At 48.2% G+C, this 23,811-nt stretch overlaps 1 protein-coding gene across 2 annotated transcripts; it reads right to left on the bottom strand.

The window, feature by feature from the left end:
• Positions 1-1,797: 1,797 nt before the first annotated feature.
• On the bottom strand, positions 1,798-23,446 carry dhrs7b (dehydrogenase/reductase 7B). Of its 2 annotated transcripts, none has more exons than XM_033041139.1 (7): positions 23,312-23,446; positions 11,633-11,808; positions 9,390-9,505; positions 8,309-8,519; positions 7,463-7,555; positions 5,653-5,805; positions 1,798-2,829 (listed from the first exon to the last, which is right to left on the bottom strand). In XM_033041139.1, the coding sequence occupies exons 1-7, from the start codon at positions 23,320-23,322 to the stop codon at positions 2,624-2,626; spliced, it is 966 nt and encodes a 321-aa protein (XP_032897030.1). In that variant the 5' UTR covers positions 23,323-23,446; the 3' UTR covers positions 1,798-2,623. The 2 variants fall into 2 exon arrangements, with proteins under 2 accessions (XP_032897030.1, XP_032897031.1); XM_033041140.1 differs by lacking the exon at positions 23,312-23,446 and adding an exon at positions 12,013-12,316.
• Between the last annotated feature and the right edge of the window lie 365 nt (positions 23,447-23,811).

Here is a 23,811-nt window from a genome sequence, read left to right as displayed (position 1 = left end):
AACCTTTAGCTAATCTACTTTACAGCAATCTTAACTCAAATCAGTCAGCTGGAACATTAACTCTTTCTTTATTTTCCTCATTTCTATTGCATATTCTACATTACATCCATTGTGTTCAGTTCTGGGCACCATGTTATAGGAAACATGTCAAGCTGGAAAGGGTACAGAGAAGATTTAGGTGTAAGAAGGAACTGCAGGTGCTGGAAAATCGAAGGTAGATAAAAAATGCTGGAGGAACTCAGCGGATGAGGCAGCATCTATGGAGCGAAGGAAATAGGTGACGTTTCGGGTCGAGACCCTTCTTCAGACTAATGGGGGGGGTGGGAAGAAAGGAAGAGGCGGAGACAGTGGGCTGTGGGAGAGCTGGGGAGGGGAAAGAAGGAGAAAGCAGGAACTTCCTAAAATTGGAGAAGTCAATGTTCATACCGCTGGGGTGTGAACTACCCAAGCGAACTATGAGGTGCTGCTCCTACAATTTACAGTGGGCCTCACTCTGGCCATGGAGGCCCAGATCAGAAAGGTCGGATTCGGAATGGGAGGGGGAGTTGAAGTGCTGAGCCACTGGGAGATCAGGTTGGTTATTGCGAACCGAGCGGAGGTGTTGGGAGAGAAGATTTAGAAGGATGTTGCCAGGACTGAGCATTAGGGAGAGGTTGAGTAGGCTGGGACTCTATTCCTTGGAGCGCAGGAGGATGAGGGGTGATCTTATAGAGGTATATAAAACCAGGAGAGGAATAGATCGGGTAGATGCACAGTCTCTTGCCCAGAATAGGTTAATTGAGGACCAGAGGACATGGGTTTAAGGTGAAGGAGAAAAGATTTAATAGGAATCTGAGGGGTAACTTTTTCACACAAAGAGTGGTGGGTGTATGGAACAAGCTGCTAGAGGAGGTAGTTGAGGCTGGGTCTATCCCAACATTTAAGAAACAGTTAAACAGGTGCATGGATAGGACAGGTTAGGTGGGTTATGGACCAAATGCAGGCAGGTGGGAACTAGTGTAGCTGGGACATGTTGGCCTGTGTGGGCAAGTTGGGCCTAAGGGTCTGTTTCCATGCTGTATCACTCTGTAACTCTAATGTGATTCTGTGAGCAGGAAATTAAAATGTACATGTTGGCCCTCTTCCACTAGGATATAACTGATTAAACAGCAATAATGAATTCTTCCAAAGTTAAACTCAAAAAGCTGGAGTATCTCAGCGGGTCGGACAACATCTCTGGAGAAAAGTAATGGGTGACATTTCGGGTCGAAACCCTTCGTCAGTCTGAAGAAGCAGCCTGACACGAAATGTTTTTTACGCTACGATAGAATTTTATTTATCCCAGGAGGGAAATTGGTCTTTTGTGTCTATCTTCAGATTAAACCGGCTTCTTCAGTTCCTTCCCACACGGATTCTTCCAACGTTGATATTCTTGGTGAATAAACTTGAAAACCCCTTGAGCAATAGAAAGCTCAGCAGGACTTCACTAAGGGACAAATTGAGGAAAAACTGCTCACTATTGTAAGTACTTTCTCCACAGCCCCTTTTGCTTTGCTGAACCAGGCTACGCCTTTACAGAAACATGGAACTACAGATGCTGGTTTACATAAAGGGACATAAAGTGCTGGCGTAACTCAGCGGGTCAAGAGGCATCTCTCATGGATAGGTAATGTTTTAGCTTAGGATCCTTCATCATTCTGAAGAAGTGTCCCAACACGAAATGTCACCTATCCACGTTCTCCAGAGATGCTGCCTGACCCGCCGAGTTACTCCAGCACTGTGCCCTTGCAAGTTTACAGACTCCACTTCATTTTAATGTATTTTATAACCAACTTTTATTCTTTCATGTACAGTCACACACATACACTTAGCACAAAATAACCAGAGCGACAGATCTTTCCTTTCTGTCAAAAATCAAACTTTTATCCGTCATTTTTATTTGCTGTCACAGAAATAATTTGTAAACAGTACACTTAAATATTTTCAGGTGCGTTTACCTCCGTAACCAGGGTATTGTTTCACTTAGGATGATGCTATAAATAATGGCAATCACAAATCAGATAAGGCTAAAGTGAGATGAAAGTCTCTGGAGAGGTTTGGCCCAGGGCCCGACTCACTCAAACTGGGTTTATGTTTCACCCAGAACAAAGTTGAACACCTGAGCACACACGTCTGGCTTTCCACTGACGCAGCAGTTACAGGCGGTGAAATCAATGTCATGTCTATTATGATCCATATTTTAGCAACACAGGCACCTCACGTTTTACACGTTTGATTTGTGCATTTTTTTTAATTAGCATGCTGGTTCCTTTCAAACTAAGCTTGATTATTGTGCTGGTATTTAAAAAATAATGCGTTCAAATTCACTGCTGACAGCGTTGTCATGCATATGTTTCATTCACCTGTCTTTCAGTTATGCATTGATTTTCAAACTGGATTCTGTCAAAAAAAATTGTTTTTTTTTAATTTGAACATTCAATTCTACCTAATTGATCCTGGTTTCAGTGAAACCTGCAAACCCTGGCCCAGGAGTCTGAAAACCCAACACAGTAGACACGCACGGGGTGATAACTGGACCCAGATAAGCACCGTTTAGCATTTTGACCGACTGCAGGAGTGCTTGTGAGGGAGGCCCAAGGTGGGATTAATGAGCCTTCATCTTGCGCTCCTTTTTAGCTCTAGCCGCCATGATGGGGAAGAAGAGGCTTGGAACCAGGGTGCGTAAGTAGACGGCCAGCGTGGGCATGAACCCTGCCATCAGGACTTCCTTCTTCTTCCTGCACACCGCCGCCAGAACGGCCTCAGCAACAACACGAGGCTCGTATCCCTCAGCCGTACTCTTGTCCATTACTAGTTGGGAAGAGAAGAGCAAGAATCAATCTGTTGTGCTTGCTCAGTGGCAGGCACAGCTTGCTGGCTGGTATCAAAGAACCTTGGTGTCAACTTGCAGTTCAGACTGGAGTAGGAAAAGGAGACATTTAACAACAGGTCGATACAAGGTTGTAAGGAATAGGAGCAGAATTAGGCCATTTGGCCCATCAAATCTACTCCACCATTCAGTCATAGCTGATCTATCTCTCCTAACCCCATTCTCCTGCCTTCTCCCCATAACCTCTGACAGATACCTCAAAGTCGCGCAGGGGTAGAGTTGCTGCCTTACAGGCACTTGCAGCGCCAGAGACCCAGGTTCGATCCTGACTACGGGTGCTGCCTGTACGGCGTTTGTACGTTCTACCCCATGACCGCGTGGGTTTTCTCTGAGATCTTCAGTTTCCTCCCACACTCCAAAGACATACAGGTAGGTAAATTGGTTTGGTATAATTGTGTGTAGCTTAGTGTAAATATGCAGTGATCGCTGGTCCGTGCGGAGCCGGTGGGCCGAAGGGCCTGTTTCCACGCTGTATCTCTAAACTAAACCTGCAAGGTCTCTGTGTGTGTGTGTGTGTGTGCTTTGAAAAACAGGGTGCAAAAGGCAGGAATGTAGATATTTTGGAGGATTAAAGTTAATGTGAGAGGGAGAGCTAGAGGCCATGAATACCACAATGAGAATTTTTAAATCACTATGTGGCGGGTGTGGGGCAGAGTCGTTTCCTTAAATCCCCTTAAATGCCGCCACCACCTGGCAGTGTGTTCCAGGCACCCACCACCCCACCCCCATCTATATTACTAAAACTCTGTTCTTGACCGGTTTTGGCGATCTGTGCTGCGATTTCCGAGAGAACGCCGCCACCTACGGCCGTCATTTTTGGCCACCTCGCTCAGAGCCCCCCTCCGCCACATGTGTGCCGAGGATCTTTCCCGTCGATGAAATATGACAGAGATATTAATGATTTTACAAAATTCCCCATTATCTCTGCTGCCCCTGCTGGCGACAGGGGGGAGGGACTATAAAACCAGGAAGTGGTGTGCCTCAATTAGTCTGCAAGCTGGAGGAAGGCAGAGGGTCACGTTTCTCTGAGCTGTGAATAAAACTGAACAAATGTCCACACAACTATGAGTAAGTACCCTTAATGTGGTTTGAAAATGAAACCAGTTAAAGTAAAAAAGCACTGCCTGCAAATGGTTGTTTGGGTTGAAATAAAAAGGCACTCTCTCTCTCCCCCCCCCCCCCCTCTCCTCCCCCTCCCCTCACCTCACCCCCCTCTCAGCACACCTCCTCTCCCTCTCCTCTTCCCCCCCCATCTCCTCTTCCCCCCCTCCTCTTCCCCCTCTCCTCTCTCCCCCCCCCTCTCTCTCTCCCCTCTTTTTCTCCCCCTCCTCCCTCTATCCCCTTCCCCACCGTCCCACCCCTAAACCCCCCTCCCCTCCACACACCCCAGACCCCCTTCCCTCCACCCTCCCTGCTCTCCCCCTCCCCTCACCTCACCCCCCTCAGCACACCCTCTCTCTCCCCCTCTCCCCTCCCTCTCCTCTCCCCCCATCTCTCCTCCCGCTCTCTCACCCCCCTCTCTCTCTCCATCCCCTCCCTCTCCCCCCTCTCCTCCCCCCCCTCCCCCTCTCCTCTCTCCCTCTCTCCTCTCTCCTCTCTCCTCTCCCCCCTCTCCTCTCTCTCCCCTCTTTTTCTCCCCCTCCTCCACTCCATCCCCTCCTCCACCGTCCCTCCCCTAAACCCCCCTCCCCTCCACACACCCCTACCCCCTTCCCTCCACCTTCCCTGCTCCCCACCTCTCCCCGTCCCCTCACCTCACCCCCCCTCTCAGCACACCCTCCACCCCCCCCTCTCTCCCGCCCTCCCCCCTCTCTCCCGCCTCTCCCCCTCGCTCCCCCCCCCTCTCCCCTCCTCCCCTCCCTCCCCTAAACCCCCTCCCCTCCACCCTCCCTCCCCCTCCCTGCTCCCCACCTCTCCCCCTCCCTCTCAGCACCCCCTCACTCTCACCCTCTCTCTCTCCTCCCTCCCTCACCCACCCACCCTTCCTCTTCTCCTCCTCCCCACCCTCCTCTCCCTCTTGCCCCTCCCCACCCTCCTCTCCCTCTTGCCCCTCTCTCTGTGTTTCTGTCTCTCTCTCTGTCTCTGCCCCTTCTCTCTCTGCCCTCACTCTCATCCCCCGCCCCCCCCCCCCCCCCCCCCCCTCTCTAGATGTGACTGCAAGTTGGGGGCTATGCGTCAGTAGATACGGTGGTTATGGGGTAAAAGGAGCAAATTAATAATATTAATATTATATCAAGGGGGGTAAGTAGCGTGAGTGCGGGGGGGGGAGGGGAGATAGTTAGTGTGTGTGATGCTGCATGCCGCCTCCCCCCCCCCCCACAACCGCACGTTGGGGGAACAGACCCAACGGGTCTGCACTTGGTCTAGTATAAAATAAAACTTGCCCCACACATCCCCTTTAAACCTTAAAGCTCTGACCGCCAGCATACTAGAATGCCCGCTAGTATTTGACCTTCCATCTTGTCCACCCTATCTATGTCTCTCAATTGGCTATTATTCTATCAGCTCTCCCCACACCTTCTGGTCAATCCAAGTCTGCCCAACCTCTCCCTGATGCTAATACCCACTAATCTAGTCAGCATTGTGGTAAACCTCCTCTGCATCCTTTCCAAAGCATCCACCTCGTCCCTATAATGGGGCGACCAGAACTGTACCCAATGCCCCAAATGCGGCCCCATTAAAGTTATTGGTAAATGGGCAAAGCTCAGAGTTTGTTCGAGAGTTCAGTGTGATTGAAAACGTACCGCCGTACTTGGATCCATCGCCTGTGACTGCATTTAGAGAAAGGTTGGTGTGGATATATCCTGGGCTGATTATGGACACCAGAATTTGGTATTGCTCCATCTCTGCCCGCAGACAGTCAAAGAAGGCTTGGGTGGCGTGTTTGGATGCTGCATCTGCAATGACAATACCATTTGGAACATTTTAATTCTTCCACATGGAAGCTATGGCCAAGAAAGACCACCAAGCCCCTGCTACCTGAGAAGGCTCAGCATGTCCCCAACAACCCTCACCAACCTTTGCGCACAGATACGCCGTAGAAAGCATTTTATCGGATGCATCACTGGATGCTGTTTGAGAACAGCTTCAGCCAAGACCACAAGAAATTGGAGAGAGTTGTAGATGTAGCCCAGACTGTCACACAAACCAACCTCCCTTCCATTGACTCCATCTACACTTTATGCTGCCTCGGCAAGGCCAGCAGCATAATCAAAGATGAGTCTCACCCTCTTTTCCCCTCTCCCATCAGGCAAGAGGTACAGAAGTTTGAAAATGCTCACCTCCAGACTCGGGGACAGTTTCTTCCCAGCTTTTATCAAACATTGGAACCGTCCGCTCGGCTGTAGATTGCGGCCTTGGCCTACCTTTAACCTATCTTTAATGGGAGTTTATCTTGCACTACATGTTATACCCAGTGTCCTTTATCTGTACACTGTGGACGGTTTGATTGTAATCACATATAGTCTTTTTGTTGATTGGACAGCACGCAACATAAAACTTTTCACTGGACCTTGGTACATGTGACAATAATTAACAAAACTAAACTTCACTCAATTTTGGAGATAAAGCATTTTAAATGAACATTACCTCAAATGATAGAAACAAGGAACTGCAAATGCACAAAAGGACACAGAGTGCTGGAGTCACTCAGCAGGTCTGGCAGCATCTCTGGAGAACGTGGAGAGGTGATTTTTCGGGTCAGGACCTTTCCTCAGACTGACTAAAGAAATTTGCCTGAAGAAGAGTCTGGACCATAACGTCACCTATCCATGTTCTCCAGAGATGCTGCCTGACCTGATGAGGTATTTCTGCACATTGTGTCCTTAACACAAATGATCGCAATATAGCTTCTCTTGCTCAAAAGTCAACAAAAAGAAATTTTGTTTCATTGTGGCCAATTCACTGGATGTTTTCAAGAGAGATTTAGCTCTTGGGGCTAACGGAATCAAGGGCTATGGGGGAAAAGCAGAAATGGAGAACAGATTTTGGATTTAAGAAGGAACTGCAGATGCTGGAAAATCAAAGGTAGACAAAAGTGCTGGAGAAACTCAGCATCAGCATCTATGGAGCGAAGGAAATAGGCAACGTCCCTCAGAGGGACAGGCAGCATCTCTGAAGAAGGGTTTCGGGCCGAAACGTTGCCTATTTTCTTTTAAGAGATAGAGCGTGGAAACAGGCCCTTTGACTAAAGGGTCTGTCCCACTTACGTGATTTTTTTCGGCGACTGCCAGCACCCGTCATAGTTACAGCAAAATTTTCAACGTTGAGAATCCAGCAGGCAACCAAAGGTACAACTCTATTGCACCCTACCAGGAAGAAGGCAATTCTGGATTTTCTGGAAGGGCCAATGTCGCCTGTATGGTCGTGAGTAGTCGTGCAAAGAGTCGCACCTTTTTCTGGTCGCCGCTGGATTGTCAACATGTCGAACATTTTCGGTGACCTGCTGCGACCATGGCGGGTGCCGGCAAGTTGCTGAAAAAAATCACATAAGTGGGACAGGCTCTTATAGGCCACACAGTAATGCACAGGTGCTGACTCCATCACCATACTTACATGCTGATCGAAACGGGATTGCTATTTTCCCTTGGACACTGCTGATCGCCACAATGTGCCCCTTTCCTCTCTGTACCATGGAGGGCAGGAAGGCTGCAATGTGAAGCAACAAGGGTCAGTCTCTCACTATAAGTGTACTGTCTATTCCAGCCAGTTCCAAGGCAGCCACGATGAACAGCCAATTCATTACAACTCATACAGCACAACACTTGTCCACGCCGATCAAGTTGCTAGTCTCATTTACTCGTGTCTGGCCCATATTCATCTCAACCTTTCCTGTCTATGTACCTGGCCAAGTGGCTTTTAAATGTTGTTATTGTACTTGCCTCAAGGAATTCCCCAGGCAGCTTGTTCCATGTACGTACCACCCTCTGAATGAAACATTTGCTCCTCAGGTTAATATTAAATCTTTCCTCTCTCACTTTAAACCTCTGTCCTCTGGTTCTTGATTCTTCTACCATGGGTAAAAGACTGTGTGCATTCACCCTATCTCTTCCCCTCATGATTTTACACACCTCTATAAGATCACCCCCTCATCCTCCTGCGCTCCAAGGAATAAAGTCCTAGCCCTGCCCATCCACTCCCTGTAGCTTAGGCCCAACAAGTCCTAGCTTGCTTAGATGGGGTATGTTGGTCGGCATGGTCAAGTTGGGCCGAATGGCCTGTTTCCATGCTGTATGACTCGATGATTAAGTTCTTGCTCTTTCTGAAAACCAGAATGTTGGCAATATGCAGTAGGCCCGACCCGAAATGTTGTCTGTCCATTCCCTCTGTGGAAGTTGCCTGACCCGCTGAGTTCCTTCAGCTCTTTGTGTTTCCCTCCCAGAACAAGCAGGAAAACACTACCTTTTGTTAAAGCAACTGGCCCAAAGTAGTTGACATTCATCACGTCTTTATCGACGCTCACAGCAGTTTCCAGAATGTTGCCACGGTAACTGATGCCGGCGTTGTTGATGAGCACATCCACGTGGCCATAGCAGTTGAGAATCTCTTCCGCACTGATGCTCACTATGTCCACATCCGTCAGATCAAAGGTGACCACCTGAGGCGTGTACGTCTGTGAACAAGCGACAATGGGAGAATTAAACTGTGCTAAAGGCCTTCATTTACAATCCACGTAACTGGATACTTTCCAATCACTATGAGGGTGGACAGGTCCTGTTATAAACCTCCTACAGTTCCTGGTGGTGACTATCAATAGTGCCACTTGTGAATCGAGTTACTTAGCACTTGGCTTCTGTTCAGCACAGACATTGTGGGCTGAAGGGCCTCTTCCTGTGCTGTTCTGTTCTATGTTCGTACTCCTTTAGATTCCTTCATGTGCTTTAGTTTTCCTTCAAAAACCCTTCTTTGGGTGAAGGGATCTGTTGACTGACAAAGGGCTCCGAACCAAAAAGTCACCTGTTCCTTTTCTCCAAGTGATGCTGCCTGACCCGTTGAGTTACTCCAGCATTTTTGGACTATCTTCGATATAAACCAGCATCTGCAGTTCCTTCCTACACATTTCTTAGATTCCTTACTGGGTTTACCAATAAACACATTATAGCTGATTGAATTGATTGAAAGGTACAGCATTGAACCACATCCTTCGGCCCACCGAGTCCACGCCGACCATCGATCACCCGTTCACACTAGTTCTATATTAACCCACTTTCTCATCCACTCCCTACACATAAGGGGCAATTTACAAAGGGCCAATTAATTTACAAACCCGCACATCTTTGGCATTTGGGGGTAAACCAGAGCACCCAGAGGAAACCCACGCGGTCAACAGGGATAACATGTACCCGAGGTCAGGATTGAACCCAGGTCTCTGGCGCTGTGAGGCAGCAGCTCTACCCGCTGCGCCACTGTTACCGCCCTCACATTTCAGGCTCAGATTTTGGACTAAACGCGCACCGCTACTCGTGCCCGGCCCCTCTCCTACTTTTCTCTTGCCCTTTGCCGATCCCGCCAGCTCCCTCGTGAGTTCGTCCAGTTTCTGCCTGTCCCGGCCACATAAGACCAGCTTTGCACCGACTGCGTGGAAGACTCTCGCACAATCTGGTGGCAAAAAGCATAGATCAGCGGTTTCAGATGCAGCTGCAACAATATCTGCCTTTAGACAGCAAAATGTGCTCGAGGCACCTCCCGCAAGTGAATCACCACCATTTAGTCCATTGGCACGAAAGAGCATGGGTACATTTGTCCACCACAGAGACTACAGAGCATCTTACACGAGAATAGTTGAAGATGAGGAAAGGTTTCCAGAAAGAACTCCAGACTATAAATCATTGACAGTCAATGATGGTAAAATTAAAAGTGAAGATAGAGTCATACAGCATGGAAACAGGCCCTTCGGCCCAACTTGCCAAGCCAACCAAAATACCCAATGTACTCAGACTTCAGACTTGACTCAGTCTGAAGAAGGATCTCGACGCAAAACATCACCCATTCTTTCTATCCAGAGATGCTGCCTGTCCCGCTGAGTTACTCCAGCATTTTGTGTCTATCTTCGGTTTAAACCAGCATCTGCAGTTCCTTCTAACACTGCCCGATCTAAACTAGTCCCACCTGCCCGTGTTTGGACCATATCCCTCTAAACCTTTCCTAATGATGTACCGGTCCATGTAGTGGCAGAGATGTAACAGAGGTGTACAATAAAGAGTAAAATGGCTGAAGCTTTTTCCATTTGTTTAAGAAAGAATGTGAGGATAATCCGGATAATTATTGGGTGGTGAAGCTATTTTGGGGTAGGATTTAGGAAGAGAATGGGTCAATGAGGAACATTCAGCATGGCTTTGTACATGGCAGGTTGTGTCTTACTAACTGCGTATGCTGTAGGGGTGATGAATGTGATTGATGAGGGTAGGGTGGTGAATGATGTCTGCGTGGATTTTAGTATGACATTTAATAAAGTCCCTCATGGTAGACTGACCCACAAGATTAAGATGCACGGGATTAACAGTGACTTAGTCTTACAGATTCAGGAATGGCCGACTGATAGACGACAGAAGGTTGCAGTGGGAAGTTGTTATTCAGGCTAGAGATCTGGAACCAGTGGGATTCCACAGGGTTCTGTGCTGGGACCTCTGTTGTTTGTGATATATGTACAACAACTTGGAGATGAGTTGTTTAGAAAGTGTGCAGACCACAGAGAAATTAGTGCAGTTGCGGACAGAGAGGAAGGCTGTCTAAGTATAGAACGAGATGTAGATCAGCTTCGGAAATGGGTGGAGAAATGGCAGATGGAGTTTAATCTGAGCAAGTGTGAGGTGTTGCACTTTGGGAGGTCAAATATAAGGGGCAAGTATACCTAATGACATGACCCTTATTTAACAGCATTGATGAAGAGAAGGATCTTGGGCTCCAGGCAATGCAGATAACTATAGTAAAGAAAGCATGTGGTACGCTGGCCTTCATTGGACGGGACATTCAGTATAACAGTCAAGAAATCGCAGGGTTACCCGATTGAAGTTTATAAAATAATGAGAGGCTTAGATAGGATAAACAGAATTTCTTTCCCAGGGTTTATTTCCCAGAAAGGTTGCCCTGTACATCTCATTTAAACATTCACCCTCTGACATAGAACGATGGCCTCTAGTCAAAGTGATACAGTGTGGAAATAGGCCCTTCGGCACAACTTGCCCACACTGCCAACATGCCCCATCTACACTCATCCCACCTGCCTGCATTTGGCCCATATCCCTCTAAACCTGTCCTATCCATGGACCTCTAGTATTTGAAATGACTTAGGAACAGCCTCTGTTATCAGGCTTCTGAACGGTCCTTCCATAAGCTGGGATGACTCACCTCTACCCCATTGCGGACATTGGACTTTGTCTCTGGAACTACAACGCTGAGAACTATATTCTGCACTCTGTATCTTCCCCTTAGCTCTATTTATTGTACTTGAGTTTGACTTGATTATATTTATGTATGGCATGATCCAAATCTGAAGAAGGGTCCTAACCCGAAACATTAACTATCCATGTCCTCCATGGATGCTGCCTGATCCGCTTAGTTACTCCAGCACTTTGGAACTTTACTTTTTTTTGTAAACCAGCAATCTGCAGATCCTTGTGTCTCTGTGTTATCTCTTTGGTTAGCATGCAAAACAAACAGTTCACTGTACCTCGCTGCACGTGACAATAACAAACCTAAACCTAATCAGGCTGTAATGTTTCTTACCTTTGCCCAGGCCAGAGCTGGCTCCCGTTATCACCACTACGGCATCCTGGACGTAGGCTTTCTCCTTCATCCGCTGCAGCAGTCTGTACAAAAGGACAAGCCCGACACTGCCCAGCAGCAAGGGCAGCAGGTTGGACGACGTCACCTGCACCAGAGTCCCTTTGTACAGCATTCTCCTGGGGGCCAGAGAGAAACACAAACATTAGCGAACAAAGCAAGTCGCTTCCAGTGCCTGCCAACCAACTGTAGCTCAGTTCAGGGGGAAGGTATTCGAGCAGCCGGCGTTTGAGATGGGTCTAATGGACTGAAACAAACTCTCCTGCTGCTGGAAGAGCATGGTGTGATCTTTACTGTCGACCCCAAGGACAACCAAGCCTCACCCAAACGCCAGCACCTGCAATCCTACAGTACCCGACTCTGGGCAGTGTACACATTTAGCTCAGCTAATTCCCCACCAGCGAACACGAGCTGAGCGTGGGTGCGTCAAGCCACCATTACATCACCAGGCAGCAGCTGCAGGTCCTATTTTCAGCATGGGTAACGTCTCATCCAAACTTGGCTTTAATTTCAGCCTCCAGTTCACACAGATGGAGGGGGAGGAGCGAAGAGAGAAAGCATCACCGCACACTTACATGCTGCAGAAACAATGGAATAACACGGACCCGCATTCACAGCAGCTCGTTCCAGCCACCCAACATCCCGCACAAAACAAAACCTGCCCCACATATCCCACGGAAATAGCAGGGCGACCGTGGGTCAAAGGAGTTGGAGGAATTGAGTGAAATCCAGGTTAGCCGGGAAGTGGTGTGGGATAAATTGAATGGATTAAAGGCCGATAAATCCCCAGGGCCAGATAGGCTGCACCCCAGAGTACTTAAGGAAGTAGCTCCAGAAATAGTGGATGCATTAGTAATAATCTTTCAAAATTCTTTAGATTCTGGTGTAGTTCCTGAGGATTGGCGGGTAGCAAACGTAACCCTACTTTTTAAGAAGGGAGGGAGAGAGAAAACGGGAAATTACAGACCAGTTAGTCTAACATCGGTAGTGGGGAAACTGCTAGAGTCAGTTATTAAAGATGGGATAGCAGCACATTTGGAAAGTGGTGAAATCATTGGACAAAGTCAGCATGGATTTACAAAAGGTAAATCATGTCTGACGAATCTTATAGAATTCTTCGAGGATGTAACTAGTAGCGTGGATAGGGGAGAACCAGTGGATGTGGTGTATCTGGACTTCCAGAAGGCTTTCGACAAGGTCCCACATAAGAGATTAGTATACAAACTTAAAGCACACGGCATTGGGGGTTCAGTATTGATGTGGATAGAGAACTGGCTGGCAAACAGGAAGCAAAGAGTAGGAGTAAACGGGTCCTTTTCACAATGGCAGGCAGTGACTAGTGGGGTACCGCAAGGCTCAGTGCTGGGACCCCTGCTATTTACAATATATATTAATGATCTGGATGAGGGAATTGAAGGCAATATCTCCAGGTTTGCGGATGACACTAAGCTGGGGGGCAGTGTTAGCTGTGAGGAGGATGCTAGGAGACTGCAAGGTGACTTGGATAGGCTGGGTGAGTGGGCAAATGTTTGGCTGATGCAGTATAACGTGGATAAATGTGAGGTTATCCAGTTTGGTGGCAAAAACAGGAAAGCAGACTATTATCTAAATGGTGGCCGACTAGGAAAAGGGGAGATGCAGCGAGACCTGGTTGTCATGGTACACCAGTCATTGAAAGTAGGCATGCAGGTGCAGCAGGCAGTGAAGAAAGCGAATGGTATGTTAGCTTTCATAGCAAAAGGATTTGAGTATAGGAGCAGGGAGGTTCTACTGCAGTTGTACAGGGTCTTGGTGAGACCACACCTGGAGTATTGCGTACAGTTTTGGTCTCCAAATCTGAGGAAGGACATTATTGCCATAGAGGGAGTGCAGAGAAGGTTCACCAGACTGATTCCTGGGATAGACTGTCTTATGAAGAAAGACTGGATAGACTTGGTTTATACTCTCTAGAATTTAGGAGATTGAGAGGGGATCTTATAGAAACTTACAAAATTCTTATGGGTTGGACAGGCTAGATGCAGGAAGATTGCTCCCGATGTTGGGGAAGTCCAGGACAAGGGGTCACAGCTTAAGGATAAGGGGGAAATCCTTTAAAACCGAGATGAGAATAACTTTTTTCACACAGAGAGTGGTGAATCTCTGGAACTCTCTGCCACAGAGGGTAGTCGAGGCCAGTTCATTGGCTATATTTAAGAGGGAGTTAGATGTGGCCCTTGTGGCTAAGGGGATCAGAGGGTATGGAGAGAAGGCAGGTACGGGATACTGAGTTGGATGATCAGCCATGATCATATTGAATGGCGGTGCAGGCTCGAAGGGCCGAATGGCCTACTCCTGCACCTAATTTCTATGTTTCTATATCACCTATAAACTTCCTACACCCCTCTCAGCTTAAAGCTATGCCCCCTAGAATTTGACATATTCATCCTGAAAAAGAGGTTCTTATTGTCTATCCTATCTCTGCCTCTCATCATTTTATATAATTCTATCGGGGTCAAGGAAAGAGCGTTCATGTCGATCGCGGCCCTGTTTCCACCCAATCTTTCCACCACCATGCACAAGAAGCACAAGAAGCGACAAGACAGACATCATTGCATGCAGATGCCGAGAAATGTCTTCAGCTCTGGCTGAACAGCTTCTAATCTTGTGTGTGGACTCGATAAGATATAATTCTATCCGGTCGTCCCTCAACCTCTGGTGTTCCAGAGATAACAATCTAAATCTGCAACCCCTCCCCCTGTAGTCATTACCCTCTACCCCAGGCATTGTCCTGGTTAACCTCCTCCGCACCCTATCACGGACTTCCACATCCTTCCCGCACTGGGGCAGCCAGAACTGTACAAGATGCTCCCAATGTGGAGTCTTACGCGCAGTTCTGGTCGCCCCCATGACAGCATCGTGTCTTCTTGTCTGTGGAATTCTCTGCCTCAGAGGGCGGTGGAGGCCAGTTCTCTGGATGCTTTCAAGAGAGAGCTAGATAGGGCTCTTAAAGATAGCGGAGTCAGGGGATATGGGGAGAAGGCAGGAACGGGGTACTGATTGGGGATGATCAGCCATGATCACATTGAATGGCGGTGCTGGCTCGAAGGGCCAAATGGCCTACTGCACCTATTGTCTATTGACACTCAGATTATTTGGTACAGATTATTTGTGTATAAAATCATGAGAGGAATAGATCGGGTAGATGCACAGAGTCTCTTGCCCAGAGTAGGTGAATCAAGGGCCAGAGGACATAGGTTCAAGGTGAAGGGGAAAAGATTTAATGGGAATCTGAGGGGTGACTTTTTCACACAAAGGGTGGTGGGTGTATGGAACGAGCTGCCAGAGGTAGTTGAGGCTGTTTAAGAAACAGTTGGACGGTACATGGATAGGATAGGTTTAGAGGGATATGGGGCAAATGCAGGCAGGTGGGACTAGTGTTGGCTGGTGTGGGCAAGTTGGGCGAAAGGGCCTGTTTCCACACTGTATCACTCTATGACTGTATAATTGATCCATTCCACCTTCTCATCTCACCTTAAACATTGGCCTCTGTAATTTGCCTGCTTCCACGTTGTATCTCTCAACTAAACTAAAAATGCGTTACCATGGACCTGTCTGGATTAAATTCTATCTGCTGCTGCTTTGCCCGACTTGCCAACATATCTATGCCCTTCTGTCTCATTTCAAAACTTCTGCCCACTCACTCAACATAACTTGTTGCTGCGCTTCCTGTCAGCTTGGTGCTACATGAGGCAGCCTTTCAGTTTAGACTCAACAAATCCATGGTGAAATCACCCACACATCTGTAGCCTGTGGTCTGGGAACCTTTTACAGCCTTTTCCTTCTGCCTCTAGACTTCCTGTTCTGGCTCCAGGAGGAAGTGGCCACAGATACGGGGGAGGGAATGAAACAAACGCCCACTGGAGTACGTGGAGGGCCAGGATTGCAGGATTGCCAAACATGTAGAGGAAAGGTGAAGTGGAGCAGAGGAAGTCGGGCTCAATCCACAATCCTCCAGCAGCAATGAATAATTGTTTGGCTTTTGAACAAACCCAGAAATGCAAAACAGTGATTTTACAGTGCCAGAAGCACCTTGCTTTTCTCACTCCCTCTCTGACGTTATGTACGAGGTATTCAACTAAAAGTCACAGGAGAGTGTAGTTTAGACAATAGACAATAGGTGCAGGAGTAGGCCATTCGGCCCTTCGAGCCAGCACCACCATTCAATGTGATCATGGCTGATCATCCCCAATCAGTACCCCGTTCCTGCCTTCTCCCCATATCCCCTGACTCCGCTATTTTTAAGAGCCCTATCTAGCTCTCCCTTGAATGTATCCAAAGAACCGGCCTCCACCACCCTCTGAGGCAGAGAATTCCACACACTCACAACTCTCTGTGAGAAAAAGTGTTTCCTCGTCTCCGTTCTAAATGGCTTACTCCTTATTCTTAAACTGTGGCCCTTGGTTCTGGACTCCCCCAACATCGGGAACATGTTTCCTGCCTCTAGCGTGTCCAAGTCCTTAACAATATTATATGTTTCAATGAGATCCCTCTCATCCTTCTATGTTTAGGAGACATGCCCTTCGGCCCATCAAGTCCACGCCGACCTCCGATCACCCGTTCTATGTCCTACACACTAGGGGCGGTTTTACAAAGCCAATTAACCTACAAATCCACAGGTCTTTGGGACGTGAGAGGAAACCAGATTACTCAGAGGAAACTCGTGCAGTCACAGGGAGAACATGCAAACTCCACACTAACAGTACCCAAGGTCAGGATCGAACCCCGGTCTCTGGCGCTGTGACGGCAGCAGCTCTACCAACTGTGCTACTGTGCTGCACAAGGAGCAGGTGTCATACAGCAGGAAACGGGTCCTTCGGCCCAGCTTGTCCATGCCGTTAGGACACAGAGTGCTGGAGTAACTCAGCGGGTCAGGCAACATCTCTGCAGAGCATAGACAGGTGACTGTTTAGGATCGAGAACTTTCTTCAGACAGATCAAGATGCCACATCTACACTAGTCCCATCTGCCCACCTTTGGCCCCTATCCCTCTCAACCCCTCCTGTCCATGTACCTGTCTCGCCAGATGCTGATAGGAACAGACTATTTGGTGCAACTGGTCCATGCCAGTATTTATGCTCCATTAAAGCCTCCCTTTCTTCACCTCACATTAAAAAGCACAAATGTTTATTCCTTAGAAAGACACAAAAAGGTGGAGTAACTCAGCAGGTCAGACAGGATCTCTGGAGAAAAAGAACAGGTGACGTTTTGGGTCGAGACCCTTCTTCAGACTGAAGTTGGGCCAAATGCGGGCAAATGGGACTAGTATAGATGAGGCATCTTGATCTGTCTGAAGAAAGGTCTCAACCCAAAACGTCACCTATTCCTTTCCTCCAGAGATGCTGCCTGACCCGCTGAGTTACCCCAGATTTTTTGTGTCTTTTTCAGTTTAAAGCAGCATCTGCAGTTCCTTCCTACACAAACTCCTCACCCTGCTTACCTTGACATGCCTCAGTGCCGCTCCCTCCACTACTCTGACACATTCTCATTGCTCTCCACATGAAGAGCTCCAGCTGACCTCACCGGCTGCATTCGAGACAAACAACAATGTTCCCTGGAGCCATCTCTCAAACCTTCGCTTTCCCAGCAAGAGCAAGTTCCATTTGCTTGAAAGATCTTCATTAATCAGCTGCTTGTTTCCTTTGGAAGAGCTGGCAGTAACTAGAATTAATTGACAAGTCATGAGGGTCTATGCCACTCATCTATCACTGCTCAATGTGTTCTCCAAAGCTCCAAGTCTTGTTCCCTGGTCCTGACAGCAGGGCCATCATTCACTTATTGTTTACCCTGTCCTACTCATCTGAAACTGTCATCCTCACAGGGTTAGAGTCATAGACTCGTACAGCACGGAAACAGGCCCTTCAGCCCAACTTGTCCATGCCAACCAAGATGTCCCATCTAAGCTAGTCCAATGTGGGCTCATATTCCTCTAAACCCTTGCTATAATGTACCTGTCAAAATGAATTTTAAATGCTGTAACAGTCCCATCTCGGGCAGCTCATTCCATATACCCAACAACCTTGGTGGTGCTGGTTCGAAGGGCCGAATGGCCTAACCCTACACCTATTTTTCTATGTTTTTTCTAACCTCTGAGTGGAAAAGTTGTCCCTCGAGTTCCTATTATATCTTTCCCCTCTTACCTTAAACCTAGGTGGTTCTTGATTCCGGTCCTCTGTGTAAAAAACTCCGCACATTCACAATATCCATTCCCCTCATGATTTTATACACCTCTATAAGATCACCCCTCAGCCTCCTGCGCTCCACGGAATAGCCTGGCCAATCTCTCAGGTGAAGGAGATACGGGTTACATCCGACCATCTGCCAATCAACCCCCCCCCCCCCCCCCACACACACGTACACACACACACACACCTGTAGCCACATAGGAGCATAGAAATATAGAAACAAAGAAAATTGGTGCAGGAGGAGGCCATTCGGCCCTTCGAGCCAGCACCGCCATTCATTGTGATCATGGCTGATCGTCCCCTATCAATAACCCGTGCCTGCCTTCTCCCCATATCCCTTGATTCCACTAGCCCCTAGAGCTCTATCTAACCCTCTCTTAAATCCATCCAGTGACTTGGCCTCCACTGCCCTCTGTGGCAGGGAATTCCATAAATTCACAACTCTCTGGGTGACAATGTTTTTTCTCACCTCAGTCTTAAATGACCTCCCCTTTATTCTAAGACTGTGGCCCCTGGTTCTGGACTCGCCCAACATTGGGTACATTTTTCCTGCATCTAGCTTGTCCAGTCCTTTTATAATTTTATATGTTTCTATAAGATCATTTGACAGGAGATTTACACAAAAAGCTGGAGTAACTCGGGTCAGACAGCATCTCTGGAATAAAGGAATAGGTAATGTTTCGGCTCGAGAGCCTTCTTCAGACCATTTGACAGGCTTTGTCATTCCTTCCTTCCTTCCCCCCCCCCCCCCCCCCCTTCCAGCTTTCTCGCCCCCCCCCCCCCCCCCTCAACAATCAGTATGAAGGGTCCCAACCTGAAACGTCAACTACCCACATTCTCCAGAGACGTTGCCTGACCCTCTGAGTTACTCCAGCACTTTGTGTCGTTTTTGTTGCCAACCGGCATCTGCAGTTCCTTGTGTCACCACTGTTCAATCCTCTCCAAGGACAGGAGGGTAAAGAAACAAACAAAACTGAACGTAGACAAATATGCTGGAGAAACTCAGCGGGTGCAGCAGCATCTACGGAGTAAGGGAAATAGGCAACGTTTCGTCCCGAAACGTTGCCTATTTCCTTCGCTCCATAGATGCTGCTGCACCCGCTGAGTTTCTCCAGCATTTTTGGCTACCTTTGATTTTCCAGCATCTGCAGTTCCTTCTTAAACAAAACTGAACGTAAAACAGCCACAAAAAACAAACATTCTCACAGCGGTTGCAGATAATAATCAGGAGCAAGAATGCTTTGGAGTTTCCCTTCCTTCAGTGCCAGGAATTGAACCTTGGACTGTTTAGTCTGAGAGGCTCGGTCGCAACCTGTCATTATCAGCTGGGCCAGCAGAGGGAGACCAAGCCTTCCCTCCCATGTGTTGGAATGTCTCGGGAAGATGACATTGTTGAGTAATCCCCTCATCAACCTGGTGATGTAGGAGAATGGAGGTTGGACAAAGGAGACCCTGAAACATATAAGATTGTTAAGGGCTTGGACACGCTAGAGGCAGGAAACATGTTCCCGATGTTGGGGGAGTCCAGAACCAGTGGCCACAGTTTAAGAATAAGGAGTAAGCCATTTAGAACGGAGACGAGGAAATACTTTTTCTCACAGAGTTGTGAGTCTGTGGAATTCTCTGCCTCAGAGGGCTGGGGAGGCAGGTTCTCTGGATACTTTCAAGAGAGAGTTAGATAGGGCTCTTAAAAATAGCGGAGTCAGGGGATATGGGGAGAAGGCAGGAACGGGGTACTGATTGGGGATGAACAGCCATGATCACATTGAATGGTGGTGCTGGCTCCAAGGGCCGAATGGCACCTATTGTCTATTGGCTATTGACCCAGCGTGGGGGGAGGGAAGAACACAGGGGGACCTGGCGTGGATACTCTGCTACTTTGTCAGTGCCCTATATGGGCGACTATTTACATACCTTGGGTACTCAAGCAAAGAATTTCACTGTGACTTGTCTCATGTGACAATAAAGTATTCATCAATTCACCATCCCTGTCCTGGGCCTCTGCCGTTGCCCAGAGTCAGGCCACGGGCAAACTGGAGGAACAGCACCTCTGGGCAGCTTACAACCCAATAGTATGAACATTGAGTGTAGGAAGGAACTGCAGATGCTGGTTTACACCAAAGATGAAGAAGGATCTCGACCCAAAACGCCGCCAATTCCTTATGACTAGAGATGCTGCCTGACCCAGTATGAACACTGAATTCTTCAATGGTAGATAAACTACTAAAAAACATCCCCCTCCTTCTCCCTCTCTTCTCCCTGTGTGCCTTCCACAATCAACAACCCTCTCCCCTCCCACATACATCCCTTCCTCGGGCTTCACATTTCACGCCTGTGCTCTACCACCGTCTCCTTGTCTCATGCCTTTTGTCCTTTCATCTCCGACCAGAAACGCCACCCATCCATGTTCTCCAGAGATGCTATCTGACCCGCTGAGTTACTCCAGCACTTTGTGTCATTTTTTGTAAACCAGCATCTGCAGTTCTGTGTAGGAAAGAACTACAGATGCTGGTTTAAATCGAAGATAGACACAAAATGCTGGAGTAAGTCAGTGGGACAGGCAGCATCTCTGGAGAGAAGGAATGGGTGACGTTTCAGGTCGGGATCCTCCTTCAGACTGATTGTAGTAGGGAGGTGAAAGCTGGCAGAGAAAGGAGTGGTGAGATAAAGCCAGGCAAGTGACAGGTGGACACAGGTGAGGGGGAAGAGTGATAGGCAGATGGGTGGACTGAGGCCAGAGATGAAAGACAAAAGGCGTGAGTCTGAAGGAGAGTCTCGACCCGATACATCACCCATTCCTTCTCTCCAGGGATGCTGACTGTCCATCTGAGTTACTCCAGCATTTGTGTCTATCTGCAGTTCCGTGTGTCTGCATAACTACTTATACCTCACACTGCCTCGTGGAGGCCAGCAGCATAATCAAGGACCAGGCGCACCCTGGCCACTTCCTCTTCTCCCCTCTTCCATCAGGCAAAAGGTACAGAAGTGTGAAAACACACACCTCCAGATTCAGGGACAGTTTCTTCCCAGCTGTTATCAGGCAACTGAACCATCCTATCACAACCAGAGAGCAGTCCTGAACTACTACCCATCTCTTCGGTGACCCTAGGACTATCTTTGATCGGACTTTGCTGGCTTTACCTTGCACTAAACGTAAATCCCTTATCATGTATCTACACACTGTAAATGGAAAGGTTGTTATCATGTATTGTCTTTCTGCCGACTAGTTAGTGTGCAACAAAAGATTTTCACTGTACACGTGACAAACTAACTAACTAATGTTCTAACTGTTCACCAGCTTAGGCCTTCAGAAGGTTTACAGCTGGAAGTCTCTAAAACCTATCTGTTTACTTGCACAGGAGTATAGATAAATAACCCCACAAGGACTTCTGTGTTTACGGCAGCCACGGTTATTTTTAATACTGGCATTTGGGACAGGGTGTTATTTATTGTTGATTTATGGCTCCTCCAAGGGCATTAGAAGTCTATTAAACACATAGTGTGGGAAGAAGCTGGTAGAGCTGCTGCCTCACAGCATCAGAGACCCAGGTTCGATCCTGACCTCGGGTGCGGGTGCTGTCTGTGTGGAGTTTGCAAGTTCTCACTGTGATTACATGGGTTTCCTACTGGTGCTCGAGTTTCCTCCCACACCCCAGTGGCGCAGTGGTAGAGTTGCTGCCTTATTAACATCATAAGTGATAGGAGCAGAATTAGGACATTTGGCCCATCAAGTCTACTCCGCCATTCAATCATGGCTGATCAATCTCTCCCTCCTAACCCCATTTTCCTCATTTTCTCTCTCTCCTAACCCCATTTTCCTTCTTCCCATAACCTCTGACACCTCTTACAGTGCCAGGGATCCAGGTTCGATCCTGACTACGGGTGCTGTCGGTACGGAGTTTGCGCGTTCTCCCCGTGACCGTGTGGGTTTTCTTCAAGATCTCCTGTTTCCTCCCACACTCCAATGACGTACAGTTTTGTAGGTTGAAGGTTGACATAAAATGCTGGAGTAACTCAGTGGGACAGGCAGCATCTCTGGAGAGAAGGAATGGGTGACGTTTCGGGTACTGAAGTGTGGAAGGCCGTTGGCTCGCTAGAAGCTCATCCGCCCTTTGACAGGTCTTGTTTTTGGTCCTGCTAGGGGTCCACAGCCCCTTCCTCACCTGGCAAACCAGGTGGGGGAGAAGGTTTAGTCGCCGACTATCTGACCATGGAGCAGGTAGCGCGGGATTACATGGTACCCGTGGCGGGGGGAACTACCCCCGACCAGACCTCGTCCAGGGTAGAGGAATCAAGAACCAAAGGTTTAAGGTGCGTGGGGGGGAAAGATTTAATAGCAAGCTGAGACAATATTTCCACACTGAGGGTAGTGGGTGTATGAAACAATCTGTAGAGGAGGTAGGAAAGACCTGCAGATGCTGGTTTAAATCGTAGCCACAAAATGCTGGAGTAACTCAGCGGGACAGGCAGCATCCCTGGAGAGAAGGAATGTAGAAGTAGTTGAGGCAGGGACTGTAACAATAATCAAAGGACACTTAGACAGGTACATGGATAGGACATTCTTGCTATTGAGGGAGTGCAGCGTAGGTTCACGACGTTAATTCCTGGGATGGCGGGACTGTCATATGTTGAAAGTATAGAGCGACTGGGCTTGTATACACTGGAGTTTAGAAGGATGAGAGGGTATCTCATTGAAATATATAAGATTGTTAAGGGATTGGAAACGCTAGAGGCAGGAAACATGTTCCCGATGTTGGGGGAGTCCAGAACCAGGGGCCACACACAGTTTAAGAATAAGGGGTAATCCATTTAGAACGGAGACGAGGAAACACTTTTTCTCACAGAGAGTGGTGAGTCTGTGGAATTCTCTGCCTCAGAGGGCGGTGGAGGCAGGTTCTCTGGATGCTTTCAAGAGAGAGCTAGATAGGGCTCTTAAAGATAGCGGAGTCAGGGGATATGGGGAGAAGGCAGGAACGGGGTACTGATTGGGGATGATCAGCCATGATCACATTGAATGGCGGTGCTGGCTCGAAGGGCCGAATGGCCTCCTCCTGCACCTATTGTCTATTGTCTATTGGCGGGTGGGACTAGTAGAGGGGCAACATGGGCAAGTTGGGCCGAAGGGCCTGTTTCCCCGCTGTAAGACTGTAGACTCTACAATGAAATACTAACTTGCTGCAGCAACAACAGGCCTGTACACACACACAGTACTGATAAACATAGGGCAATAAACTCATACAAATGTCAATAAATCATTAACAGTAGTCGGTGTAAAACCACAGGCCGGGCCCCTCCCCCCTCCCGGCTGCAGGTCCAGTCGGCGACTGTAGACCCTCCGTTGTGCGGCCACTCGGCCCATCACCGCGCGCCTGCCCCCCCCCCCCCCCGGCCCCGCACTCACCCGTTCCACATATCCGGTCCCGCGCCCTCATCCGGTCCCACCCCCTCCCCCCTGCGTTGACCGACAGCCCGCTCCGCCAATCAGCAGCGGGGGGACGCGCGGGTCCGGGCTGACCCCGCGGCCTCGCTCTTTGGTTCCGCCCCCGCTCTTTGTGTGTCCTTCAATGTAGAATTGGGAATAATAATAATAATAAACTTTATTAAGTAAAGTAAAGTAAAGTAGCCTTTATTGTCATTTATTACAGAATCGAGGTCCAGACAAGGGGCAACATTACATTAAAAAATGCATTGCATATTAAATATCATAAATTACATATAAAATCTTAGTATATCACTTATGAAAGCATCACAAATTATATATTTTTTAAAACACAATACATAAGTTAAAAATCCAGATTAAAAGATGATCAATGTCCTACAACGAGACAACGATACCAGTGTCTCCACAGCTGGGATTCGTAGCGTGTAGTGCTAAACCCTTATGTTTGACAAGGCCACAAT

This window comes from Amblyraja radiata, chromosome 22, assembly GCF_010909765.2.
Source record: "Amblyraja radiata isolate CabotCenter1 chromosome 22, sAmbRad1.1.pri, whole genome shotgun sequence".
Taxonomy (NCBI): Eukaryota; Metazoa; Chordata; class Chondrichthyes; order Rajiformes; family Rajidae; genus Amblyraja; species Amblyraja radiata.
The sequence above is the reverse complement of the archived record's forward strand: the minus strand, read 5'-3'. Positions and strand labels throughout refer to the sequence as shown.

What these genes read in the sequence shown, in the direction of transcription:
- dhrs7b (XM_033041139.1), bottom strand. An exon ending in AATCCCGTTTCGATCAGCAT is followed by an intron (nt 5,806 to 7,462) that starts GTAAGTATGGTG and finishes TTGTCATTGCAG; the next exon opens with ATGCAGCATCCAAACACGCC. An exon ending in CGATGGATCCAAGTACGGCG is followed by an intron (nt 2,830 to 5,652) that starts GTACGTTTTCAA and finishes CTTCCCAACTAG; the next exon opens with TAATGGACAAGAGTACGGCT.